At 51.1% G+C, this 26,689-nt stretch overlaps 1 protein-coding gene across 1 annotated transcript; it reads left to right on the forward strand.

Moving 5' to 3' along the window:
- The first annotated feature begins 600 nt into the window (after positions 1–600).
- Positions 601–24,291, forward strand: TRPV5 (transient receptor potential cation channel subfamily V member 5). The gene is made up of 15 exons (XM_004382425.1): positions 601–728; positions 1,941–2,038; positions 2,184–2,306; positions 2,638–2,775; positions 2,953–3,051; positions 3,131–3,309; positions 3,777–3,923; positions 5,355–5,567; positions 16,736–16,822; positions 16,935–17,011; positions 17,255–17,420; positions 17,605–17,671; positions 19,380–19,648; positions 23,232–23,338; positions 23,994–24,291. The coding sequence occupies exons 1-15, from the start codon at positions 601–603 to the stop codon at positions 24,289–24,291; spliced, it is 2,196 nt and encodes a 731-aa protein (XP_004382482.1).
- The last annotated feature ends 2,398 nt before the right edge of the window (positions 24,292–26,689 follow it).

Below are 26,689 nucleotides of genomic sequence, written 5' to 3' on the forward strand. Positions count from 1 at the left end.
AGATTAGAAGACCGAGGTGCAAAATGCTCAAATAACTGGCAGTAAGGGGTCAGAGCCAGGACCCAAACCAGGACCTCCCAACCCCGAAGCCAGAGGTCTTCCTTCCCCCGACCCTGCCCCCCATTGGCGGGGCACCTGGTTTGTGGGACCGCCTTCCACCCATCCTTGCCCCTTCCGAATTCCTCTGCCCCAGCCCACTGCCTGGAGCGTGTCCCCTCCCCTTGCTCCCTCCCCCATCGCAGGCCCTGCACTGCTCCAGGCTCCGAGAGGGCTCCTCCCCCTGCAGGTAAAACCCCTCTCCCTGCTGCCTGCAGGGCCAGTGGCTAGTGCCCTTGCTGCGCCCGCACAGGCTCACACTCATACCCCACAGCCACAGCGGTCACAGGGAGACACCCTCACTGCACCACCCAGGCTCACACACACACACACACACATACACTCCACACAGCCACAGAGGTCACAGGGAGACACCCTCACTGCACCCTCACAGGCTCACACACACACCCCCCACAACCGCAGTGGTCACAGGGAGACACCCTCACTTCCAGCCTCAGCAGGTCCCGCATTCGCCTGGGAGCCTGCCGGGGCCTGGAAGAGGACATGGGGGTGCCCGCACCCAAGGCCAAGGGGCCCTGGGTCCAGCTCCAGAAAATTCTGACCTCCTGGCTCATCAGAGAAGGCGACTGGGACCAGCGCGTGGAAGAGGCCCACATGAGGCAACAGAAGAAGTGAGTGACCCTCACCTCCCCACAGCCCAGCCCCAGCCAGGCCCGTGGGTGGTGAGGGCAGAGGACGGCCAAGGTGGTGGTCAGCCTCCTGAAAGGGGGCACCTGGCAGAAGTGGGGTGTGGGGCAGAGGGTGTCCTGTGGGTCCCAATGCCTTTAGCTGAAAAGATGTCTATTAAATGGACATGCAGATTTCCATGGGATGGATGGAGTCTGCTGGGTGGGAGGGGGAGCAGAGCCCAGAGGAGTCCAGTTCACCAGCCCTCACAAGGACCCGCTGTGGGGCCATGCTGGGCTCAGCCCTGAGGGTGCACCTGGAGGAGCATTCCAGGGTAGCCTGGCAGGGACCCAACCTGCAGGTGGGCCTCCGTCCTGGGGTGTTTGGAGGACCCGGTCTCCCCTGAAAGCAGACATTGCAGGTTGGGGTTCAGTAGGGACCAGTTCAGGGTCACGGGGTCTGCGATGCCAGCCGCCACCCCCCCCCCAAGAAGGGCAGTGCCCGCTCAAGACCTGGGTCACATCCTGAGACGCCTCATGATCTGTGGCCAAGGCCCAGAGTCTTCATTTCTCACCCAGCCTTCAATGCACCAGAGCCGCCGAGGGAGAAGTAGGAGCCCTCCAGCTGGGAGGCTGCCTGCCTGCTGCAACCTTCACCCCAGGCCCTGCAGTGGGTCCTTCCACCTGTAACCTCCTAGGCCTCATACAGTCTCCTCAGGACAGGCCATGGACTCCATCTGCCCTGCTGCCCCACCCCCTGCCCTGGGGGACAGGCCCCAGGCTGAGGGGTTGGGGGAAGGCAGCCGTGCAGAAGGCAGGTCTGAGCATCTCCCCAGTCTGAGAGCACTCCTTCTCCTGCTCAGTGGCCTTGGGAGACAGGAATGGGGGTGGGGCCTTCTGGCTCCCACTTCTTACAGCCTGTCTATCACTCCGTCCTTTCCGCTGTCCCTCAGACCCTCAACCTCTGACCCTGTGTTTGCCTGTGGAGCTAACTCCGTCTCCAGGGCAAGCTCTTGGTTAGTTCACCCCAGCTGGGAGCAGGCAGTAAAGATCACCGCAGAGGAGTTGTGAGGGGAAGACCCCACTGGCCCCTAGTCAAGAGAAGCCCGAGCCCCCTCAGTCACACACAAGCCTTGGGACCCCTGAGTCCCCCGGTAAACATGAAGGAACAGACCTCTGCTCCACCCCCATCCTGACTCCGTGTCCATTGTCCCCCAGGATTCGGGAGTCTCCGCTGCTTCGGGCGGCCAAGGAAAATGACCTGTGTGCCCTGAAGGAGCTTTTGCTCGAGGGAGCCTGCCACATCCAACAGAGAGGTGCGTCCATCTGTCAGACAGAGCTGGGCAGAGCATCTGACCCTGCACCCAGGGCTCTGGGTGTTTTCACAAAGAGACGTGAAGGCGTCCACTGGCCCTTTTCCTCATGGACCTCTGGGAGCTTTGATGTCCCTGTTCCCTCCAGGAGCCCTGGGGGAGACTGCGCTGCATGTGGCCGCCCTCTATGACAACCTGGAGTCCGCCCTGCTGCTCATGGAGGTGGCCCCGGAGCTGGTCCGGGAGCCCATGGTGTCAGAGCTGTACGAGGGTGAGGCTGGTCCCGGGGGAGGGAAGGGCCGGCTGCACACTACAGGAGCGGGTGTTTGAAGTCGCCCCCGTGTGGGTGTTTGGGGAGCCCAAGCAAGAACCCGAGCCCTCTGTTCTTTCCTCCCCTCTGTCCGACTCCCTCTTCCTGTCAGTCAAGACTCAGGTCAGCAGGGCTCCTGACCCCGACTTGCCCAGGGGAGAGGGGAAGAGGCAGGCTTTCAGATCCCAGGTTCCCCACCCTCCATCCCGGCCAGCCTGGGGCATGGGCCAGGAGCAGACAGGGCAGGGACCCCATGGGGAACAGACAGCCCACTGATGCTGTCTCCGGCCAGGCCAGACCGCTCTGCACATCGCCGTCGTGAACCAGAACGTGAACTTGGCTCGAGCCCTGCTTGCCCACGGGGCCAGCGTCTCTGCGAGAGCCACAGGGATGGCCTTCCGCCGTAGTCCCCACAACCTCATCTACTTTGGTGAGACTCAGGGCGTGTGCCAGGAGGAAGGTGTGAGGAAGGGGCTGGAGAAAGGGTGCCAGGCAGACACATCGTCCCTGCTCTGGTTCTCTCCACGAGGGTCCCCGAGCTGAGATGTGGGGGGATGGTCACTGGGGACTGCCCCCCACTCTCCCACCCACGGCCTCTGCCCCCCAGGGGAGCACCCGCTGTCGTTTGCTGCCTGCGTGGGCAGCGAGGAGCTCGTGCGGCTGCTCATTGAGCACGGAGCAGACATCCGAGCCCAGGACGCCCTGGGTAAGAGGGGCTGCACTCTTGGGGGTGGGGGCCACACTGGGCCAGGGCATGGCGGCCTCGTGACACTGTTTCCCCTCAGGAAACACCGTGCTGCACATCCTCACCCTCCAGCCCAACAAGACCTTCGCCTGCCAGATGTACAACCTGCTGCTGTCCTACGACGGCCGTGGGGGGGACACCCTGCAGTCGCTGGACCTCGTGCCCAACCACCAGGGCCTCACCCCCTTCAAGCTGGCGGGGGTAGAGGGCAACACCGTGGTGAGGACGCCCACCCTGACATGCTGGCCCTCAGAGCTCCATGTGCTCAGACTCCCTGCCTCTGAGTCTCCCAGCCAGAGTGGGACCCTTTCTCATCTCCCAGTACTCTGGTCCCCTGCTGTCTGGCTGTCTCCTATCTCTCCCGCTTTCCCTCCCTGGGGTCTTGGGGGCTTATAGCGTCTGAACGCCACCCTGGGATTGTCCATAACTCCCATGCTCACCCGCAGAGCCCCAGCCCTCAGCCTCTGGGCTCTTTTCCCAAGCTCTGGAGGGGGTACGGGGTGGGGAGAGGGGCCTGAGTGTCAGTGTGCATGTGGTCCTTGTGCCCACCTGCACTGTGGTCATGGAGAGGTACAGCTGCCCACTCCAGCAGTCCTGGCCCCCCAGAGAAGCCCCACCACACTTGGAGACCATCCCCCAGGAAGGTGACCAGTCCTTCCTGGACTCCTCCCTGCCCTCCCCCCAAGATGTTCCAGCACCTGATGCAGCGGCGCAAGCACATCCAGTGGACCTACGGGCCGCTGACCTCCACCCTCTATGACCTTACCGAGATCGACTCCTGGGGAGAAGAGCTGTCTTTTCTGGAGCTTGTGGTCTCCTCCAAGAAGCGCCAGGTGGGGTGTCCAGGAAAGTCAGCCTCAGGGCAGGAACTGGGCTTCGGAAGTCTCTTCCGCCTTTGGGAGACAAGCCTGGTCATCCTCTGCTGCTCCACTCAATCCCTCCTGCCTCTCTTTCTCATGCTCACGTTTCAGATGAGCAAGCCTCCACACAGGAGTTGCTTCTATTCATTCATTCAGCATAGGGAGCACCTGCTGTGTCCCAGGTACTTCACAAGGAACAGAGATATAAGTAAAGCACAGCTCCTGTCTGTCAACTTACCTCCATTCGCAGACCCTAAATAATTACAGTGGAGCACCACCTCTACCATGATTGGGGTGTGTGCTATGTACTATGGCAGCAAAACAAAAGGAGGAAATGCTTGAGCTGGGTCTTCAAGGGAGTCCCTGGGTGGTGCAGATGGTTAACACACTCAGCTGCTAATCAAAAGATTAGAGGTTTGAGTCCACCCAGAGGCACCTCAGAAGAAAGGTCTAGCGATCTTCTTTGGAAAAACTAGCTACTGAAAACCCTATGAAGCACAATTCTACTCTGACACACATGAGGTCTCCATGAGTAGGAGTTGACTCGAAGGCATCTGGTATTCCATCCTGTAGCTCTATCAGGAGACCTAGACTGCTATATTATGGTGAAAATAGAGCCTGTCTGGCTAGAACATCTTCAACTTCCTGCCCCAACCTGCCAAGCATGTCTGCAGCCCACTCCCCATGTCTCCTTCCCTTCAGGTTCCATGGGGAAGGTACTCTTTCTGCTGATGGCTTATCCCTCCTACTGTGCTTGGAACCTACTCTTCCTACTTTCTGAGACCCTTGTCCTATCCATCTTCCCCCTCATTTGTGTCTTTAATTCTCACTACCTATTGTCATCAGAGCACCATCCTACCTGACCTGGGGTATTGCCACATCTCACCAACCGTCCCCTCTGTTGGTCTCCTCTGGGCCACAGGGACTGCAGGGCAAATCTGTCAGAACGCTCCAATTGCTCTCCATAGCATTCAGAAGAAAATGCAAACTCCCTACCTTGGTGTCAAACTGTAGGATAATCTGATCCTTGTCTCCTTCGCTCATTCTGACTTCCACGTACCACTCCCAACAGGTTCTCCCATATCCCCACCACACTGCATCTGTAAATGGGTAGTGGCTTCTCATACCTTCTGCCTTAACAACTGCTGCTACTTTGTGGAATGATCTTTCCCAGCTCTCCCCTCACTCAACCAACTGCTGCTCATCCTTCGAAGCCTGTCTAGTGCCTCTCATTGACGTCTACTGTAGTTTATCTGCAGTACCAGCCAAGGGCCCAGCATGTAGTGTAGCTACTGGTTTTCTGTAAAGGAAATGATTAACCGCCCTGCCCCTTTGGGTCCCAGTAGGAAGCCCAACACTCCTCATCATGTTGATCACCCCAAGCAACTCTCTCCATCCACGCAGGCACGCCAGATCCTAGATCAGACTCCCGTGAAGGAGCTGGTGAGCCTCAAGTGGAAGCGTTTTGGGAGGCCATACTTCTACGTGCTGGGCTTCATCTACCTGCTCTACATCATCTGCTTCACCATGTGCTGCATCTACCGCCCCCTCAAGTCCCGTGGAGGCAACCGCACACATTCTCGGGATATTACCATCTTCCAGCAGAAACCACTACAGGTGAATCTTCTCAGAGGGCGGTGACAGGGGCTAATAGCACAAGATGACGGTGCTGAAGACCAGAGTGATGCTACCCAGGAACAACACCACTCACTAGGCTCCAGGGTAGAAGTAAGGCTTGAGAAACGGGGGCCGGGGGGAGGGGGCTTAATGTGTAAAAGATCATGCATCCAGGAAGTGACAGCTTTTTTCATGAACTTTGAAGGAGTCCTTGGTATTGTGAACCTGGGACATCTGTGAAATGCCTCACCAGTTACAAAGAGGACCAACCCTTTGTAGTGGGAAGTTTAAGGGAACCCTGTTATTCTAAGGGAGGAAAATCATGCCCTGAGACACCTCAGTCCATTCTTGGGCTGTTAGGGCAACACAGAAAGCCCTCCTGGCCAGTGTTCTCTTTTGTGTACTGTCAATATGGGCCACTGCCAACGGTGTGTCAGCTGTCCCACCACCTGTCCCATACACTGCAGGATGCTGGGATTGGATAGCAACTTGAAATCAATAATCTCTGTGGCCCCTTTGTAAGCATGCCATCCTGTGATATCCTCAGGGACCTGGGGTTGTGGGGATGATTGAGATGTGGAGTAGATTTAACAGCCTGCTGCTGAAGGCAGCAAATGCTCCCTGGTGTGTTAAGAGTGAATAGACTCTAAAATGTACTTCTGAGCATAGGTACTCAACAAGCGTAGCTACATTTGGGGGCTGACTGTTCATGGGTGACCACACATTTTTGTCCTAGTAAGCTAAAATAGCTGGAAGAGGGTGCAGGCATGTGGGCAGAAAGCAAAAGACAGGGAGAGAAGATTTTGGAAGACAAGTCAGAACTGGAAAGTAGAGATTTATCTCTATGCAGAATGGGCTAGCCACAGGGAGAGCTTGCCTAAACCCTGGAAAGGGTAGTTTGGATCAGAAAGAGAAAATAAACTGCATGCCTAGTCAAGGAGCAAAATCTTTACATTGAGTAACAGCAAAGACAGTAGTATGTGCAGAGCAAGAACAGGCAAAGAGCCTCACTGGAACCCAGCTAAGAAGAGACACTCTTTCTCCTTTTCTGTAACAGCCTCTTTCTGTATACACAGTTCACACGTAGGACAAAGTAAGGTTTGCTGCCTTGAGAGGAAGGCCAAATGTGGGAGGTGTTTTGTTAGAGGGCAGTCATGGAGAAGCCATGTCCCATGTATCCATCCGTCTCAGCATGAAGGTCGGCCCTGGTGTGTAGACCACTTTGGGGAACAAGAACACGAAAGAGGCAAGAAGGTAGAGGAGTGACTAGAAATGGAGGAAGATCACACCGGGGAACAAGGACACTACAGGGACAAGCAGGTGGGGCTGACTAGAAATGGAGGAAGACCACACTGGGGAACAGGGACACTACAGGGACAAGCAGGTGGATGTGACTAGAAATGGAAGAAGACCATACTGGGAAACAAGGACACTACGGGGACAAGCAGGTGGAGGTGACTAGAAATGGAGGAAGAGCACATTGGGGAACAGGGACACTATGGGGACAAGCAGGTGCAGGTGACTAGAAATGGAGGGAGACCATATTGGGGAACAAGGACACTGAGGAGACAAGAGGGTGGGGGTGACTAGAAATGGAGGAAATGTATGAACATGGAGGAGTGGAGTGCTGGACTGTTGCATTCTCCTGGCCCTACTTCCTCAGGTGCTTTCTTCCCCACCTTCCTTGCCTCCCAGTGTTTGCTTGGAGATGTCCCAGGTATAGACTGTGGGAACGTTCTCCATGGGAGTTGGGTGATGCTGGTGATCGATTTTCTCCCATCTCCTTTGTGTGTATCTCCTTCTCTTTGAGGGGGGACTCATTGTGTACAAGCACGTTCCTTTGACCCAAACCGTCCCAATTATCTTGAACAGATCCCACCCCATTGCCTCAGGACTAGGAGAAGCATAATTACAACTAAGTGTCCTCTTCTTCCAGTTGCCATCAAGACTCATGGCGCCCTCGTGTGTCAGAGTAAAACTGTGCTCCATATGGTTTTCAATGGCCATGACCTTTCAGAAGTGGATCGCCAAGCACTTCTGGGCAGACTCGGACCTCCAACTGTTAGGTTAGCAACCAAGTACACTAAACATCTCAACACTGAGGGCCTCCCAAGTGCCCCTACCGTCCTTCTTTTTTCTTCCCAACACCTTCCTCCTTCCTCTTTAGCATTTTTATCCTTTTGCCTTTTGCTTAGGTAAAAGCGGCTTTGGACTAAATAGAGACTTTGGGCTTTTAAATGTTCTTATTTTGAGGTTGAGGGTAGGAGGTTCAGAATGCTGCAGTACGGGGCTTGGGTGGTGGACAACACCAACAAAAGTTCTCTATTCTTTGAAGATGCCATTGGAGCCGTGGTGCTGAGGTTATGGGGCATCCATGTGTCCCATAACTGACTCAGTAGCAAGTCAATTCAGATTAGATTCAGGGGCTCCCAAACTCATCACTGTGATTTGAAAGATTCTGCTTTGAAGATACATCGCATTTGTTGAATAACAGGAAATTCTCCTTTTTCTACTTTTTATCACTAGAAAGTCACAGAAAAGTGAAAATGCAGGAATACGGTGTCTCAACTGGATTCCTGCAATGGTTGACGTCTGCGTTAGCTTGCAGAGCTTTCTCTTGGATCAGTGGATACTTTCATATCCAATCGTATAGTAAGCCTGGAAAAGCAGGCCTCTCAGTCACAGCAGGGCCTCCTCTGTGGATCCCATGGGATCTGGAGGAGCTGCTGGGCCCATGACCCCTAAGTTTCCTTCCAGCTCTGAGAACAGCCCCCAGCACAGTCTCAGGACAGCTGAAATGGAAGGAGACACGTCCTTCTGTTTTCATGAAGTGGCACCCTCTCTAGTGCTGGTTCTCTCTTAGGTTTCCACGTAAGTAAAATGTTCAAAGTCAGCAAGTCAGCCTGCTTGGGTTTTAGTCCCAGCTCTGAAATTAAATAGCTGCTTGACCTTTGGCAAATCTCCTTGCCTTTCTACTTCTGCCACTTGCTGGGGGGGAAAAAAAAAACCACTGCATTCAAGTAGAGTGGTGGTTAAGAGCTTTGGCTGCTAACCAAAAGGTCAGCCGTTCGAATCCACGAGGCACTCCTTGGAAACCCTATAGGGCAGTTCTACCATACCCTATAGGGTTGCTATGGGTTGGAATCGACTCCACGGAAGTGGGTTTGTTTTGGTTTTTGACACTATGCTATAGGGTAACTATGAGTTGGAATCGACTCCATGGCAATGTGTTTATTCTGTGTTAATAGCAACGATTGTGAAGATGGCATAGGACTAGGCAGTGTTTCCTTCTGTTGTCCATGGGGTCACTGTGAGTCGGAACCAACTTGAAGACACCTGACAACCACTCTATGCTAAGAGTTCCCGGGTATCGCAAACAGTTAACATCCTCGGCTGCTAACTGAAAGGTCAGAGATTCGAGTTCACCCAGAGATGCCTCAGAAGAAAGATGTGGCGATCTACTTCCAAAAAATCAGCCATTGAAAACCCCAAGGAGCACAGTTCTACTCTGACTCTCATGGGGTTGCTGCAAGTCGGGGTCAACTCAACACAACTTTGCTGGTGCTGCACTCTAAAACGCTGCTCTGGGTGCTGGGAACCCACTAGACGTGATTTGGGCAAAACACACAGGCTTCTGCCTTTTTCGATTTTGCACTGGTTTACATTAATCATATAAATAGACATTTGATTACAACCTGTAAGTTTAACAGGGGCCTGGTTGCCGTGGGAGGCCAGGGGAGGCGTCTCCAAGAAGGAGACTGAGTGAGGCCTGGGTGCAGGCTAATAGGTGGACCCAATGTCCGAGGCAGTAGAACGCATCTCCTAAGGCCCTGGGACAGGTCAGGAGCTGAGAGGAGCCCAGGGCAGCCAGAGCAGGCTTCTGGTGAGCTTGCCTGGCAGTTCCTCCTCAGTCAAGCCAGGCTTTCGGCCCCATTGAAGATTTTAGTCTTGATCCTGAAGGGAACAGGAAGCTGTGGGAGGATCCTAGCAAGGGAGTGACTGTCCAGGTGACAAGGGGGCCAGGGAGGAGCTCATGCAGCCCAGCAGGCGATGACGGTTGGGCCAGGGGATGTGACGCGGGAGGGGAGAAGGCAAAATCATCATGACTGTGTGATGGGTTGGGTGCAGAAGATGAGGAACAACTCATAGGACTCCACTTATTTTAAATCGTGTCCCCCGTCACCTGTTCTTGCGGTATACTTGCCTCCCCATCATGATTCCTCATAAGGGCTGAACAACCCAAAACACCACGCTATCTGAGGATTCAGTTGGTCTCGTCACTACGATCTTGCTGAGGGATCCTTACCAGCTCACTGTGCAACAAGCGTGGCAGAGACAGGGAGAGAAGAGGAAAGCAGGTGGCTGGCAGGTCAGAGGATTTCAGAGTGCAGACCAGGGGAAGGCTCTGGGGGAAGATCCTTATCTCAGCTTTCTTCCTGGCTTTCCTTGGAGGTTTCCAACTAGCATCAATCTTCCATTTGTGCTTGCTTGCTTCTGTGCTTAATCTGCTCCTTGTGTATCTCAAAAGTGATTGCTTGAAGACACACCCTACAATGATATAGCCTCATTAACATAACAAGAAATCCTATTCCCCCAAATAGGATTCCATCTAAATGTATGTTGTTGTTGGGTGACCTTGAGTAGATTTCCACAGACTAGAACTGCCCCATAGGGTTTTCTAGAGCAGTAGCCCTAGTGGTGCAGTGGTTATGAGCTCGGCTGCTAACCAAAAGATCAGCAGTTCACATCCACCAACCCCTTCTTGGAAACCGTATGGGGTAGTTCTACTCTGTCCTGTAGGGTTGCTATGAGTCAGAATCGGCAGTGCGTTTGTTTGTTTTTCAGGTATATCTTTACAGGAGCAGATCTCCAGGTCTTTCTCCTGAGGAGCCACTGGGTGCGTTCAAACTGCTGACCTTTCAGTTAGCAGCTAAGTGCTTAACTGTTGCGCAACTGGGGTTCCTTATCCACATGTATAGGAGTTAGGATTCCACTACGTTTCTGGAGGACACAGTTCAATCCATAATAAATGATAAGGCATTATATCATTTCTTCCTCATAAATACCCTCATCAGTAAATGCCAGCATTATCACCATTTTGAAGATGGTGAGCCGGAGGTCAAGTGAGGTTACATTCTTTGGCAAAGATGCCCAGTGAGCCAAAGGCAGGGTGGGGACTGGTGGCAGGCTGCTGTACTTCAGAGTCTGGATCTCTCTCCCTCCAGAGTGAGGTCCTGGACCCCAACCTTCTTCCTCTTTAGGGATCCATTGTGTGAGAGATTCCCATCTAGGCATTGAGAGGTGGCCAGGGCCGGCCTCACTGCCTTTAATCTGGCCACACCAAATTTTCCCCTGTCAAGTGAGGGAATGCTGCTGTACTAGGTCAGGGGGCCAGACATGGGGCCCCCACCTCCACCTCTAGCTACTGAGCCACCACTATTCCCTAGTCTTGAGAGCAGATGCCATTCTCTGATGTTCTTGACCTTCTGGAGCAAAGAGTCCATCTGACTCCTGTGGGGATGGGTAAGGCCTCCTCTGGAGAGAGTGGATGTTTCCCAAGTCAGTCCTGAGAAAAGGCAGGGGCCAGGGCATGAAATGAATCCTTGGGAGGTGGCAACCAGCAGACCCCCATCTCTTGGTGGCCCAGTGACTCTCAGCTTGGGGTACGTATCAGAAACCCTGAAAAGCTTTTTATGAGATGCCAGGTCCTCCTCCACACACCTCGTATTAGAATGCCTAGGGCGGGGCTGGACCCAGGGGTCTAGCACAAGCTTCCCAGGGGTGTCTGACAGGTTGGGAAGCTGGCCAGGTTAGAGGGTCAGAGCAATTGTTCATGGAGAGTCAGCAGGTCAGCCTCCTGGGAGTGTCAGCTTTGCAAGCCTGGGATCCTGGGAAGGAAGTGAAGGCACAGGACTGGCATTTACAAGCTGGCTCTGGTGCCCTCCCGCTTCTGACCTTCCCCACAGTGGAACAGCCCAGCAGTGCCCCAGGCCTTCCACCTCCATGGCTGGCATTCCCTCCAAGGTGAGAGTCAGCCAGCTGGTGAGTGAGTCCAATCTCATTAGGCCTGTTCTCAATGAAGTATGAATGGCCAGCCTGCTCAGAGGGATTTGGCTGTTGACAGCTCCTGAAATTCCAAGCTGTGGGATGAAGCAAGGAATTCCAGGCGTTGTTGGGAGATATTTCTAAGGGGGTGGGAGGAGCAGTCTAAGTGCGTTATTCGCCAGGCCTGCTTAGGTGACCTTGAGCTCTTGGTGTTTGTTGCCGTCCAGTAGTCTCCAACTCACGGCCACCCCGTGGACAACAGAACAAAATGTTGCCTACCCTGCTCCATGTTCATGATCATTGGTGTGCTCGAGTCTATTGTTGCAGCCACTGTGTATTTTGAGTGCCTTCCAACCTAGGGGGCTCATCTTCCAGCACTGTATCAAAGAGTATTCTATTTGGTCCATAAGGTTTTCAATGGATAGTTTTCACAGAGGGTCAGTGAAAACAAGGCAGACCCTCAATGAGATGTATTGACACAATGGCCACAACAATGGGCTCAAACACACCAGCAATCACCAAGATGACACAGGACTGGGTAGCGTTTCCTTCTGCGCTACGTAAGGTCACTGTGAATCGGGACCAACTTGACAACAACAGCAACAAATTTCAGAAGTAGTTCACCAGGCCTTTCTTCCTAGTATGTCTTAGTCTGGAAGCTCCTCTGAAACCAGTTCACCATGGGTGACCCTGCTGGTGTTTGAAATACCAGTGAGTGGCCTAGCTTCCAGCATCACAGCGACATGTAAGCCACTACAGTATGGTGAACTGACAGATGAGTGGTAGGACCTTGAGCTAGGAATTTGGAAATCCCAGAAAAGCACTATTAATTGTTATCCATTTCTGCTTTTGCCTCCATATAGATGTCCTCATTCGCTTTCTGACCCCTTCCGTCTCCCTTCCGTAACTCAGCAAGGCTCAGCTTGCACTGGCCTGCCTCCCCATCCTTGCCTCCCTCCTTCCTTCCTTCCTTGTTAATGGAGCACTCGCTGCATTGTGTGCTGTGGGTAGATAGTAGAGTAAGAAGCCCCTGCCCCCAGAGCCCTAAGATTGCTGGAGAGACCTGTAGAACCCAGGCTATTTCGTTGTGCTGGGGTGAGGGCCACACCGCGTGCCTGCGGGAGGGCGCCTAGCCTGGGCGTGGAGAGGGTGCCTGGGTGAAGTGTCCACCCGAACTCAGACTGAGCCGTGAGCCAGGCAGCCGTGGTGGAGGAAGGGGCTCTAAGCAAGGGCCCAGCTTAGAGACCCCAGTAGCTGCGTGTGGCAAGGCACACAGAAGGAGAGGAGGTGAGGCCGGGCCAGCCTGGGGTGTGTGCATCACGCTCAGTACTCTCTGTTTCCTTTGTTTACTCTTATGTCCCCATTTGCTGTGGTTGTTAGCTGCCGCCGAGTTGATTCTGACTCGTGATGACTCCGTGTGTGCAGAGGAGAACTTACCCAGAGGGTTTCCGAGGTGCCTCTGGGTGAGTTCGAACCACCAAGCTTTCAGCTAGTAGTAGAGCTTTTAGTCTTTTGAGCCACCTAGGGACTCCACGAGCATTTTTAATTAAAAGACACATGTGCAGGATTTAAAAACCAAGTGACCAGGGCATAATAAAGCTTAGCAATGTCCTGCCCTGTCCCTCGACTCCTGTCTTGCTCCCTGGAGGCAGCCCATTTTTGCCTCCTTAGCTCTTCTTGGTGTAGGTATCCCTACACGGTTAACACACTCAGCTGCTAACCAAAAGGTTGGAGGTTCCAATCCACCTAGAAGTGCCTCCGGAGAAAGGTCTGGAGATAGATGAAATAGATCTACTTCTGAAAAATTATCCATTGAAAACCCTATGGAGCAGTTCTATTCTAACACACTTGGGGTATCAGGAGTCAGAATCAATTCACAGCAACAGCTTTTTGTTTGTCTGTTTCTTGCTGTTACTGCTGTCTTGCTGAAAGAGATACCTCTACTTCTCCTTACTAATCAGATTGAGACGTTACCTACCGAAGAGGAAGACTATGATAAAGACCTAGACCGCCCCTCCGCTGCTCCCTTCTCCTCTTCCATTAGCACTGGGGAGCTGTGAAAGGTGCTAAACAGAGAAGTAGGGTGGTAACCTGTGCATTTTAGAATGTCAGTCCAGACGCAGGGTGGGGCCTGGGTTGAGAGAGGAGAAATGGCCACAGGGGAGTCTAGATAGTACATGCTATGGGTTTGCTTTAAGGAGGTGGTGCCTTGAGTTGAAGGAAAGGGAGGATTCGAGAGGCACTCAGGAGACTGAATGGACAGGCTCTCGTGAATGAATGAGTCTCTGCTCGTTCACCTGGCCAAACAGCCTTCATCCCCAAGTCTTTTCATTAGGGCCACAAACCTAAAAATCTGCGGACGGGCCTCTCAATATAGACAGAAAATCTTGATCATAATCCCTAGAGATTAAAGTTCTAAAAAATTAAAAACTCCATCACCAGTTTAGGTTTTGGGTTTATTTCTAGGGATAAAGAGTGGTTCATTAAGGGGGAAAACCTTACGCAATAGACATCCAAAGCCATTTGTTAAAATTTAATACCGGCTTCCATTTTTAAACTTTGAGGAGAGTATATATTCTAAACTAAGAGCCGACACTGTATATCGGAGTGAAACACCAGAAGGATTTCCCTTAAAATCGAAAGAAAAACAAAATAGTTTAAAACTCCAATATTATCATTGTTTTTATTCCAACTTTCACACACGAATGTTACCTTTTGTTTTCCAGAGGGAGTGCTTGAAAAATAAAAAAGCCAACAAAAATCCTTAAATAGGGTCTGTGTAAAGAGCCTTAGGTGGCGCAACGTTTAAGCACTCAGCTGCTAATCGAAAGATTGTTGGTTCAAACCCACCCAGCAGCTCCGCGGGAGAAAGACCTGGCCATCTGTTCCCGTAAAGATGACACCTAGGAAACCCTATGGGGCAGTTCTACTCTGTCACATGAGGTCACTATGAGTCAAAATCGACAGCACCCAACAATAGGGTCTGTGTGCTGGTCTTGGAGAGCCACCAGGAAGGGCCTCTGAGGAGAGCATGTGGCTCCCTGCAGGCTGGCACAGGGGAGAGGACCCCAGGGCCAGAGTGGGGGGGCAGCTCCTCTAGAGTAGTCGGGGTTGAGCTGAAACAAAGGCTTGGGGCTGCTGGGCACCTGTGTCACTCCCTGGTGACCTGGGCCAAGGGAACTCCTACTTGTAAAGGAATCTGCTGGGTAGACAAAGAGCTGGTGTGGGCGAGTCCCAGCAGGAGGGCTTGGTGAGCATGCTGTCCCCATCGTTGTCCATTAGTTGGGGTTCCGCCTTCCTATCTGGTCAGTGCCCCAGGCTCTTGTTGGAATCTCCTGAGAAGTACCTGCTGCTTTTCTCCTACTGGCCACTAGAGGTGCTCTGATCCCCACAGTGCTCCCAGCCATCTGGTAGACAGAGCCTTTTTTAGGTGAGCCTAGAAAAGGTTGTTGGTAGTTTCCCAAAAATACTCAACCAACATACTGAGCTTTAAAAAGAATTAAAAAATGTTGTATAGACACATATATAGCACGGATGCAGTTATTTTATTCTATGCTTAATGTTATTTTGTTTTTATAGTTAGCATGTTTATAGTTTATTCTACTCCTTACTAAGGAGCTCTGGTGGCACAACTGTTAAGCACTCAGCTGCTAACTGAAAGATGGGTGGTTCAAACTCACCCACCAGCTCCGTGGGAGAAAGACCTGATCATCTTCTTTCCATAAAGATTACAGCCAAGAAAACCCTATAGGGCAGTTCTACTCTGTCGTGTGGGGTTGCTATGTGTCGGAATCGACTCGATGGCACCCAACAACAACAGCACTTTTTACTGCTTGATTCTAGCAAGGAGTTGGAATGTTTTACTATAAAAGACAGACGTGCTAGGAACATTAAGATAAGGAAAAAGAACAGGTCTGTGGAGGGTGGTGAGGGAATGCAAAGATGGTGGCTGCAGCTGCAGACAAAACAACAACAAAAAGAACTCAATTTTCTTGGAAGCAAAAGGCAAAAGAGACATTTCCCATTATAGGATAAAATAAAACTTACCAGTTTCTCAAGAGAGATAAGCATCAGAGAAGTTTACAGATTGTTGATTCTTTATATAAACCAAAAAAACCAAACCCATTGCCGGTAAGTCGATTCCAACTCATAGCAACCCTATAGGACAGAGTAGCACTGCCCCATAGGGTTTCCAAGGAGTGGCTGGTGGATTTGAACTGCTGACCTTTTGATTAGAAGCCAATCTCTTAACCACTGCACCACCAGGGAAGTCTAGTCATGGGTTGTTAGGGTTCGCCAGGCACATCGAGGCCAGCTCCTGTCCTGGTCTCTCCTGAGACATTCCCACTGTCCCTTGGTAAGTCTGGTCCTACTCAAACCTAAAGCCACTATGACCTCTTCCTGTTGGCTCAGCCTTCTTGCCTTGGTGCTCTGAACTGTGTTCTTAGCTCCTCAGTACACGTCGTGAACTCATAGCATGGCTATGCACATAAAAGGTAACTTGTCAGGTGAACCTTGGATACGTGGACTTGTGTCCTGGTAACAGGGTTTGTTTGCCCAGTGGCAAATACCGTGGGGGTGGTGGGTGGGGGTGGCAAGCGGGGCTTTTCTTCATCTTGGGTGGACGTTGGCGGCTTTAGACCCTGTCTTCGTTTCCTAGGGCTGCCTAACAAAGTACCACAAACTGGGTGGCTTTTAAGAACAGAAATTTATTGTCTCACAGTTCTGGAGGCCAGAAGTTTGAACTCAGGCCATGTTGATTCCTTCTGAATGCTTTGAGAGAAGAACTGTTCCATGCCTCTCTCCCAGCTTCCGGTGACAACTAGTGATCACTCCGATCTCTGCCTCCATCTTCATGTGGCCATCTTCCCTCTCTTTCTCTTCTCTTTTCTAAGGACACTACTATGATTGGATTAGGACCCATCTTACTCCAGTATGACCTCATGTTAACTGAGAACATCTTCGGAGACCTTATTTCCAAACAAGGCCAAATTCACTGGTACAAGGGTTAGGACTTTGACATATCTTTTGGGAGATACTTGAACACTTAACAGAATTCTTCTCCAAAAGATTTGGCTCTCCACCTACCAGAAAGCACATCTTATTCTGAGTTTCCCCCTCAGGAGGCCTATATGACCTACAAGGATAACATCCGACTGGTGGGGGAGCTGGTGACCATCTTCGGGGCTGTGATCATCCTGCTCGTAGAGGTGAGGTGTGGGTGGGGTCCAGGTGAAGCCATCTGCTCAGACACCCAGCCTAAGCTCCAGTCTTTGAAGAGCTTAAAGCCAATGTCTTTGCATCTCCCTGGCCTCTCCTCAGATCCCGGACATCTTCAGGGTCGGGGCCACTCGCTATTTTGGGCAGACCATCCTTGGCGGGCCATTTCATGTCATCATGTGAGTGTCCTCTCCTCCCAGCCTTGCCTTCTCTCCTGAGTCCTTCCAGGTCTCCAGTTCATTCTCTGGGATCTAGACCTCAGCTGACCCTCACCTGGGGGATTTTGCTCTAGTGGGCATGGATGCTGGGCTGGGTGTGTGTTTTAGGTATAAAGACTAAGCCAGAGTGTGCGGGTCTGTCTCAGTACCTTCTTGCTGCTGGTCCCCAGGGTAACTCAGTCCTCCTCTCCCCTCTACTCCCAGCATCACCTACGCCTGCTTGGTGCTGGTCGTCATGGTCATGCGGCTCACCAATGTCGACGGGGAGGTGGTGCCCATGTCCTTCGCCCTGGTGCTGGGCTGGTGCAGCGTCATGTACTTCGCCCGAGGATTCCAGATGCTGGGCCCCTTCACCATCATGATCCAGAAGGTCCTTGCCTCCCCCAAGTATCCCTTGTTGTCAGGACCTACTGGTGGAGGGATGGGTGTTGGAGCAAAAAGGAAAATTCTGCTTGAGGTGGACTTGGTGGAACTTCGGGGCTGTTAGGGTAGCTGCTCAGGGACAGGTGGAGAAGTACTCATCCTTGCTCTGTCCCCTTCTCTGTCTCTGGTAGATGATCTTTGGAGACCTGATGCGGTTCTGCTGGCTCATGGCCGTGGTCATCCTGGGCTTTGCTTCGGGTAAGAGCTCCATTCCCTTCTCCACTGACCATCAGACCCAGTTCTCCAGAGAGCCAATACTCACTCTTGCTCTCAGTTCTCCTTTGCACTTCCAAAAGTGAGTCAAAAAACACACCCATCTCCAAAGAGTCTGGGCCACTTGGGTTGGCCTAGAGGGAGACCCATGTGTTCTGAATCTCCGGATCAATTACATTTGTATTGACTTAATGCCCAGCAAGGTCTTTAAAGAAGAGGGAAAGAATAGGCTTTGGAGAGAGGGACATTACACAGGAAAGACTGGCCAATCGTAGACATTCGAGAACTATGTGGGCAAACAGAGACAGTGCAATGTTTAACCTTCTACATTTACAATTCAGAAGAAGAAACATAATGCATTCAATAAAACACAATATTCTTTTTTTTTCCATCTGTGGGCATTTAAAGTTGAGAAAAAAGAAAGAATCAGAAAAAGAAGGTACAGAAACAAAGTTTGAAGAATGGGAGAGGGAAACAGAAAAGAAGAGTTGTGAAGAGAGATGGAGGAACAGAGACAAACAGAGACTCAGTCAAGGTGACATGGGAAAGAGCCAGGGAGAGAGAAAGGAACATGGAAGAAAAGACAACTGAGAAAGAGTCAGAGGGAGGGATGGGGGAAGTGAATGAGGAGAAGAGAATTCTTAGGGAGGCATGGAATGCAGAAGGGCCCAGGTAGGAAGAGAGGAAGGCCGACAACTCTCATCCAGCCCCCAATTTCTCCAGCTGATCACCCATAAGACAAGGGGATTGTACTAGGTGATCTATGAAAACCCCCAACTCTAACAGAACATGCCTGGGTACAGGGTGCACTGTTCCTGCTGTTCCCACAAAACAATAGAGAGAAAAAAAAAAACAACAAAAAGACACATACAGCTGAGCTATGAAAGGGTAGAGCTGTGATAGTCTTGCCTGTTTCGAGTATTCCATTCCCCTGAGTCCTCATCCATCCTTTCTTCCCAACCCCACCCCATCTACATCTACACATATGCAGATTACACAATGAGCAGTTTTCTGTAGATGCCCTATACCCAGAACCCCCTGGACTGTCTCTTCTTGGCCCCAAGCTTGCTTTTTCTTCAATAAATAAGCAATGTTTTGTCACAGACCCTATTTCTGCTCCTGGGATCAGATCACCTTGTTCATGTCTCAGCTGCCCATACAGAGAGGAGGCTTAAAGGCTTTAATGCTTCCATAAGATTCCAAGATGCCCACTGTGCTCCCACTGCACAGGGATAACTTTCTAATGATAGAGATCTTAAGGATGGTCCAAAGGCCATCGAGATAAAAGAGGTGCTCTTCTTCTAGTCTTTTCATGCACTCAGCTCTTTAACAATATTGGAAATTCCATACATTCTTGTAACAACTTGCCTTTTAAATATATGGTTTTCTAAAATGTAAAAACCAGTTAGGTGACTTATTTAATATATCTTTTTTACTCAATGACTGGCTATCTCCATGACCCAGATGATGACCTTAGTCAGGGGACATCTTAGGGTTAGCCAGTGCCAGAGGTAAAATATGACCTCCATGTACACACATCCACACATCTGCACTTTTGGGTGTGTAAGTGTGTGCATACATGAGTGAGTAGATGGAGATGTGTATATTGGATGTAGGGTGAATGCTGAGCAGGCTCATGCTTGTCATGTAACTCTGTTTTCCCATCTCCATGTCCTCTTCCTGGGCGGGCCAGCGTTCTATATCATTTTCCAGACAGAGGACCCAACCAACCTGGGGCATTTCTACGACTACCCCATGGCTCTGATCAGCACCTTTGAACTCTTCCTCACCGTCATTGATGGGCCCGCCAACTATGATGTGGACCTGCCGTTCATGTTCAGTGTGGTCTACTGTGCCTTCGCCATCATCGCCACATTGCTTATGCTCAACCTGTTCATTGCCATGATGGGTGACACTCACTGGCGGGTGGCCCATGAGCGGGACGAGCTCTGGAGGGCCCAGGTGAGTTTTTAAGTATTAATCCAATCCTGCTAAAAGAGGTAAACTAGAGGGTCAGTGGAAACAAGGGAAACCCTCAATGAGATGGGTTGACACAATAGCTGCAACAATGGGCTCAAACATACCAATGATCACGAAGATGGTTCAGGACCAGGCAACGTTTCGTTCTGTTGTACACAAGGTCGCCGTGAGTTGGTGCCGACTCGACGGCAACTAACAACAACAACAATCCTGCTAAGAGGCAGGGAATAGAGAGAAGAATCAAAGCAGGATATGGGATGGTGGACCACTCAGCGGAGAGCCACAGTATAACCAGAGGAGTTATCTCTTCAATATGTATGTAAACCTGAGGCACTCAAGGATAGATGGAGGGAGTAGAAAGAGGATAAAACGATAGGACGGGGGGGAGCGGTGGAGTTTTGATCCTGGGGAAAAGCAGACAGACCTGGCAGTTACCCTTGATTCCAGTGGGAGCTAGTAACTGTCTCGCTCTTATATATTCTGGTTTTTATTTTGGATCTGATCTTCTATTTCCTCCTATAAATCCCTATTTCTCCCTGATCTTTTTTATTTTGGTTTCATCATAGACTAATAAAATACAGAGCTGGAAGTGACCTCAGTGGTCCTTTAGTTGAAGGTCCTGCCTAACATCATAATCATCTATTGATCAGAGAGTCATTCAATATCCTTTTGAATACCGATTAGGAACATATTATCTCATTGATATGGACAGGGGTTCGGGAGAGGTGAGTTTTTCCACATGTTGGAAGTTTTTGTTATTAGAAAGGCCAATGTTGAATTGAGCTGAACCCCTTCTTCCTATGAGCCCACCCTTCAGCCCCAGCCTTTTCCTCTGGTACAACACAGAACATGTTCTTCCATATGGGCATCATTCACATCCTTGGATACAGCCATCATGTACCCCCCTCAGACTTTTCATTTATTTACAAAGAATTATTCAGAGTCTGTTGTGTGTTGCGGAATGTCTGCGAGCTGGGGACACAGTGTGAACCCAGCAGATGCAGTCTGCGACCTCCCAGAGCTAGCGGTCTAGTTGGGAAGACAGACTAATAACCTACAGATAGTTGCACAGTGACAGAGAGAAGCACAAGGTGCTAAGGGAGGATGCAACAGAGGAATCTGACTGCCGGGTGAGGAAATGTGTCCTGAACAAGTGACATTTAAGGTGAAGCCATAAAGGTGGGGAGGAATTAGCCAGGTAAGGATGAAGGATGAGGTTTGTGTCCATTAGAACTCTTGAATGCAGGGACAGAAAACCAAACTCCAACAGACTTTTATAAAAAAGGGAGTGGGGAGGAGAAAGTGTCAGTTTTCATAATGGAAATTTAGAGGATTAAACTGGCCTTAGGCAGGTCTGGCCGGCGTCTCACACACGACATTAGAATCTCTGTTCTGCTCTCCTCTGTGTGGGCTCTCCCATCATGATGATGAGATAGCTCTGTAGATGCCCCAGATTCCTCAGGGAAGGAGCAGGTACATGGCATTTCACAGTTCCAAGGGCAACATTCATGCTGTATTCTGTGTGCTTGCCGATGCTGTGCAACACTGCAGCCTTTAAAAGAGTATCTCTTCCCCAGCGAGCCCGGTTCTAGATCAATGGAACAAGTTTGGGTCTCAAGTCCATCCTTGAATCTAAGGCTATGGCCAAGGACTGGATACTGGTGGAGGTGGTAGAAATGATGGTGGTGGTGGTGGTGGTGGAGGTGATGGTAGTGATGGAAGAGGTGATGGTGGTGGTGGTGGTTAAAGTGATGAAGGTGGCAGGGGTGATGGTGGTGGCAGTGGAGATGGAGGTGGTGATGATGATGGTGATGACGGTGGTGGTGGCAGTGGTAGTGGTGATAGTGGTGATGGTGATGATGGAGGTGGTGGCGATGGAGATGGTAGTGGTTTTGGTGATGATGGTGGCGGTGGTGATGGTGATGATGGCGATGGTGGAGGCAGTGGTAGTGGTGGTGGTGGTGGTGGTGGTGGTGGTGGAGATGGTAGTGGTGCAGGTGGTGGTGGTTGGGTTTGGAAAAAAATAGATTAATTGACCAGGACTTCGTGCAGTTCAGTCTACTCTGTCCAATGGACTGTGGGGGTGAAGGAGTGATTCCCAATGAGAGTTCAGTTACTGAAAGAAGGTGGGGGCTGAATGATGGGGGAAGAATAAACCATAAGTGTCATTTTCAAGGGACAGAGGGAGAGAGAAAAGATGTCCAGAGAAAGGGAATAGAATGATTGAGAGTCCTGAGGTAGCAAGAAACCGAGAGAAGGCCAGTGTAGAGTGCCCAGAAAGACAAGGTGTGGAAGAATGTGAGGCCGAAGAATTGGGCCATTTGAGGATTGCTAGCTTCTTCAACTACGAAGCCTTCCTAGCCTCAACCCTTCCTGCTTGCACCCTCTGTTCATGCCCTAATAGATCACTCTCTTTTCAAAACTAGAATGGTCCTCATATGAATGGAACAATGAGTTACACAGAGGGGTCATGCTAGTGTACTGTTAATACCACCTTAAGCTGAGTCAGGTCTTCTAGCAAATATGCAGTTGGCCCTTATGAAACTTACAATCAACTCGAACCCTTGGATTTTTTTCACATGACATACCTAGCTAAGCTCATTTATGTTTTTCCTTTTACCTTTATCATGCAGCATGAATGTAGGACCTTCCATTTGGTTTCCTTAAATTCCACATTGTTGGTTTTAGACCAGCATTCTAGTCTGATGAGATCATTTTATATTGCTTCTGTCATTATCCAGACTTGTGTCACAGGCATATTTGATAAGTGTGTCTTCTATGTTTCACCTAAGTAGTTAATGAGGGCAGGGCAAAGGAGAGAACACTTGATGTGCCACTAGAAATTTCTCTCCTAGAGTCATTAATCAGCCTCCTTCCTCTTAGGATATGAGTACTTAACTGCTGCAAAGACCTTGAAAGGTGGAATTATTATTTATACACAATATCATAAAGAGTATGTTTAATCATTTTATTTAAATCAAGATAGTCTGTGGCTTTCCTATGAAAATGGAAATGAGATTAGTTTGGAGTCACTCATTTCTCTTGAGTATGAATATAAACATAAAAGAATCTCTCTCCTTTTGTGGTGAAGGATGTGTAGAGTAACCAGTGCCTGGCACAGAATATGGGGTGGGGGGACAGACTGTGGGGTGGAGACAGACTATGGGATGGGGGACAGACAGGTATCCTCATCACTGACATGGTGTCCTCGTCCCACAGTGCTATATGATCTCTTCTGTCGCTGGACAGACTATGGGATGAGGGAGAGCCTATGGAGTGGAAGACAGACTATGGGGTGGAGGATAGACTATGGGTTGGAAGATAGACTATGGAGTGGAGGATAGACTATGAGATAGAGTATAGACTATAGGGTGGAGGATAGACTATGGAGTGGGGCAGATTATGGGGTGGGGAAGAGACTATGGGGTGGGCACAGATGACTGTCCTCACCACTGGCCTGGTGTCCTCATCACGCAGTGCTGTCTTGTCCACTTTGTTGTGTTGGGGCCTCAGGTCTCTGGACCCCACAGCTCTGAGTTCTCCCTCTGCCTCTGGCCCCTTCCAGGTTGTAGCTACCACGGTGATGTTGGAGCGGAAACTGCCTCGCTGCCTGTGGCCTCGCTCCGGCATCTGCGGGCGCGAGTATGGGCTGGGCGACCGCTGGTACCTGCGGTGAGTGACACGCAGGAGGCCCTGTGGGCATGGGTACGTGAGTTGAGGCCCCAGTTTCCCTGCTTGCAATTCCAACCTGGACTCTGTACAGAAGAAATGCCTCACCCAGTGAAAGTGACACTGTGGGGCCTGTTAGAGGGAGGGGATGGAGCCAACGTGCAGGAACAGAAAGAAGGCTGGCAGTGAACGCCAGACTTCATGTGTGTCAGGTGGTAACGTTTGCAGGCTCAAGCGTGTGTGTCCCTGCGTGGGTGTGTGCATGGTGACCTGACCTGCATTAGTCTTCTTCTCCCCATCCTTGTTCCTGGTCCCTCCTGAATCCAGCTTCTTCCTTTACCCCCATGCTCAACTCCTGACCTGCCCTCTCTCTCCCCACACTTGTTTCCAGAACTGCATTCTCCTCATCCTTATGACACACATATCTCCTCACTGGCTCCATTTTCTCTTATGTTCACACAGAGACACTCCAAGCCCTAGATCCAGATCCTGGTTGCCCCACCTCCTTCTCCTCTCCCCTAACTCTCTGCCCCTCTGCTCCACTGCCTGCCCTGAGCCCTGGACACTCTCCCTGCTTCCACTCTGCTCTGCCTCCCTCCTCATGGTCCTGTCTGCCTCGTGGCCCACTCATCTCTGCCTCTCCCCACTCCCACACCAGGGTAGAGAACCACCATGACCAGAACCCTCTGCGAGTGCTTCGCTACGTGGAAGCCTTCAAGTGCCCCGACAAGGAGGATGAACAAGAGCAGGTTTCTGGGGAACCACTGTCTGTGACCGAGAGGGGGGCTCTGGCCAGAGCATCGCTGGCCCTGCCCACACCCTCCCTGTCCCGGACCACGTCTCGCAGCAGCAGTCATCGCGGCTGGGAGATTCTTCGTCGAAACATGATGGGACACGTGAACCTGGGGCTGGAACTTGGTGAGAGGGACGGAGAGGAGAAAGTCTACCATATATGACAAGGTTCTTGACCTGAATCCAAGTGGGCCTGGAGGGTGGACAGAGAGGGAGACACCTACCTAGGTGAGCACCTTCCATGCCTGTTGGTCGTGGAGGATGTGTAGAGCATGGTTCCTGGAGGTCATATCTCACCTGCACATCAGCATTTCTGGAGATGAACAATGGAGAACGGGGTCCCACCAGCTTCTGGGCTTTTGGAACCCCCACAACTTGGGATAAGGAGGTGTCTTTTGGAACAAAGCTGAACTAGGCAACTACAGACATGCAGTGGGGATGGTGGACTAGTTCCCGGGCCATGTCTCTTTCTGCCCCATGCGGGTACCAGAGAGTGGTACGCCTGGAAGTTTGCCTCATTCCACAGGGCTGAATATGAAAGAGCCAGCCATGGCTTGGAGTGCGTGGCTCTTTCTTTATTCCTTCTCCCCTGGAGGACTCTCTCCACCCAGAGACCCAATCCCACCTAAAAAGCTGTGAGAAGCTGTTCCTTCTCCTTGCTCTCTGAGGATCGGTGTCTGGAAGTGTTAGCATCCTGGTATGTTTTTCAGTATATGGTCCCTTGTGCCTTTAGTGGCCCAGTCATTTCTTCCATGGGGACCCTCCTGCTCCATCACCAGGGGCTCCTCAGACACCAGTCACCCGTGTGTCTCCTGCCACAGCCACCTCTCCTCACCTGCATGTGCCCTGTGAGGAGTTGTGGGGTGAAAGCATGACAGAGCAGGGCACCCCCTCTGGGAAGGAGCTTGGGAACCACGGTCCAGGGCACCTGCTGCAATGTCTCATGGACTGCCCTCTTGGTACCTAGCCCTTCGTGTCTTTTTCTGTCTGTATCATCACCCTCACCACAAGACCATGCCAGCTTCTAAGACGACTGTGGCCTGGACTAGCAAAGAGGTGGGTGAGTTGATGACACCACCGAGAGTTTCATCCAGACACACAACTGCACAGTCTCATGCCCAAGAGTGGGGGTCACACACACGTGTGCACACATGCACATGGGTGTGCACACATGCACATGGGTGTGCACACACACTCATGTGCACACATATGCACATGGCACACTTGCACACACTCATGCACACATTCACATGAAATATTAGTGTGCACACTTGTGTTTACACATGCATACTCACATGTGCACACTTGCACACACATTTGCATATGCACTTGTGCACAAACTTGTTCTCACACACACACACACACACACACACTGGTACACAGAGGTGGTGTGAAGTTTAACGTGTTCAGTCACCAGGATCCCTCTTTATGTCCTTTCACAATGGAAGTACTTTTACTCCTGTTTAAGATGAACTCCCCGTGTCCACATCCCGTTCTCTCTGTCTCTGTGTCTATTTGCCTCTGACATGAGACCTGTGCCCATCACTGTCAGCTCTAACTCCTCACAAGTGTATCATCAACCTCTCCCTCTCCACCAGCTGTAATTGGCAGCAAATAAACATGCTCAGTTCTTTTCCATCTCTAAAGCAGCTGCAAATGCCCTCCCTCCAGCCAACCTCTTCTTTCAGCCCTCTCTGTTTTGCTCTCTATTCAGGCCAGACTTCTTAGCAGTAATCCACATTGTCTGCTTAGCTCCCATTGAGTTCTTGGCCCATTGTGAGTTGGCCTTGCCTTCTACATGCTGCTGCTGATGCCATCCTTGCCAAGGATCCGCCTGCAGCCAAGTCACGGGGCAGCCTTGATCCCGCCTGACCTCTTTGTAGCATCCAACGGTAGTCAACCACTCACTACATCCAGAGCCACATGCTCCTGGTTTCCCTGACCACCTTCACTGCTTCTCAACCAACCACCATTCCTGCTTCTCAACCGACCACCCTCACTACTTCTCAACTGACCACCCTCACTGCTTCTCGTCAATATCAGTCCCTTCAACATTTTGGCCCACGAGGCCCTGACCAGGGCTCCTTGCTGTCTTCCCTACCTGGGCAGCCCCAGCTCCTTCCACAGCTCTGTGACCTGCCCGTACTGAAGACTCCCATGTTCCATCTCCAGTTCCAATCTGTCTCCTGACTTCCTGGCAGAAGTGGCCTGAGTGCTTGTCTACTGGACAGCTCTACCTGGCATTTTACAGACACCTTAAACTTAAAACACCTTAAAATGTTTCCCATGGGATAGCTCTCCTTCCTCAGCAAACCTGCTCCTCCACCAGGTCCCCAACCAGCCAGCGGCAGCATGACAGGCAGAGCTGCCTGAGACCTGGCAGTGACCTCATTACTCATCTCAATGCTCATGCCAGCAAGACAAGAGTGTTATTATTCCCTAAACATGTCCTCTGAAAAATAATGAGTTTTGATTAGGTAACATCACATGGTACAAAGTTCAAAAATCATCCAGCTATACAGGGAAAGTAAGATTTCCTGACTTGCCCCTGCCACCCAGGTG

This window comes from Trichechus manatus, unplaced genomic scaffold (genome assembly GCF_000243295.1).
Source record: "Trichechus manatus latirostris isolate Lorelei unplaced genomic scaffold, TriManLat1.0 scaffold00093, whole genome shotgun sequence".
Lineage (NCBI taxonomy): Eukaryota > Metazoa > Chordata > Mammalia > Sirenia > Trichechidae > Trichechus > Trichechus manatus.

Bases quoted from the DNA above. Each gene is read 5' to 3' on its own strand.
- TRPV5 (XM_004382425.1), top strand. From the start codon at position 601: ATGGGGGTGCCCGCACCCAAGGCCAAGGGGCCCTGGGTCCAGCTCCAG. The intron at 3,052-3,130 runs GTAAGAGGGGCT...GTTTCCCCTCAG, and splicing joins CCGAGCCCAGGACGCCCTGG to GAAACACCGTGCTGCACATC. The intron at 3,924-5,354 runs GTGGGGTGTCCA...CCATCCACGCAG, and splicing joins TCTCCTCCAAGAAGCGCCAG to GCACGCCAGATCCTAGATCA.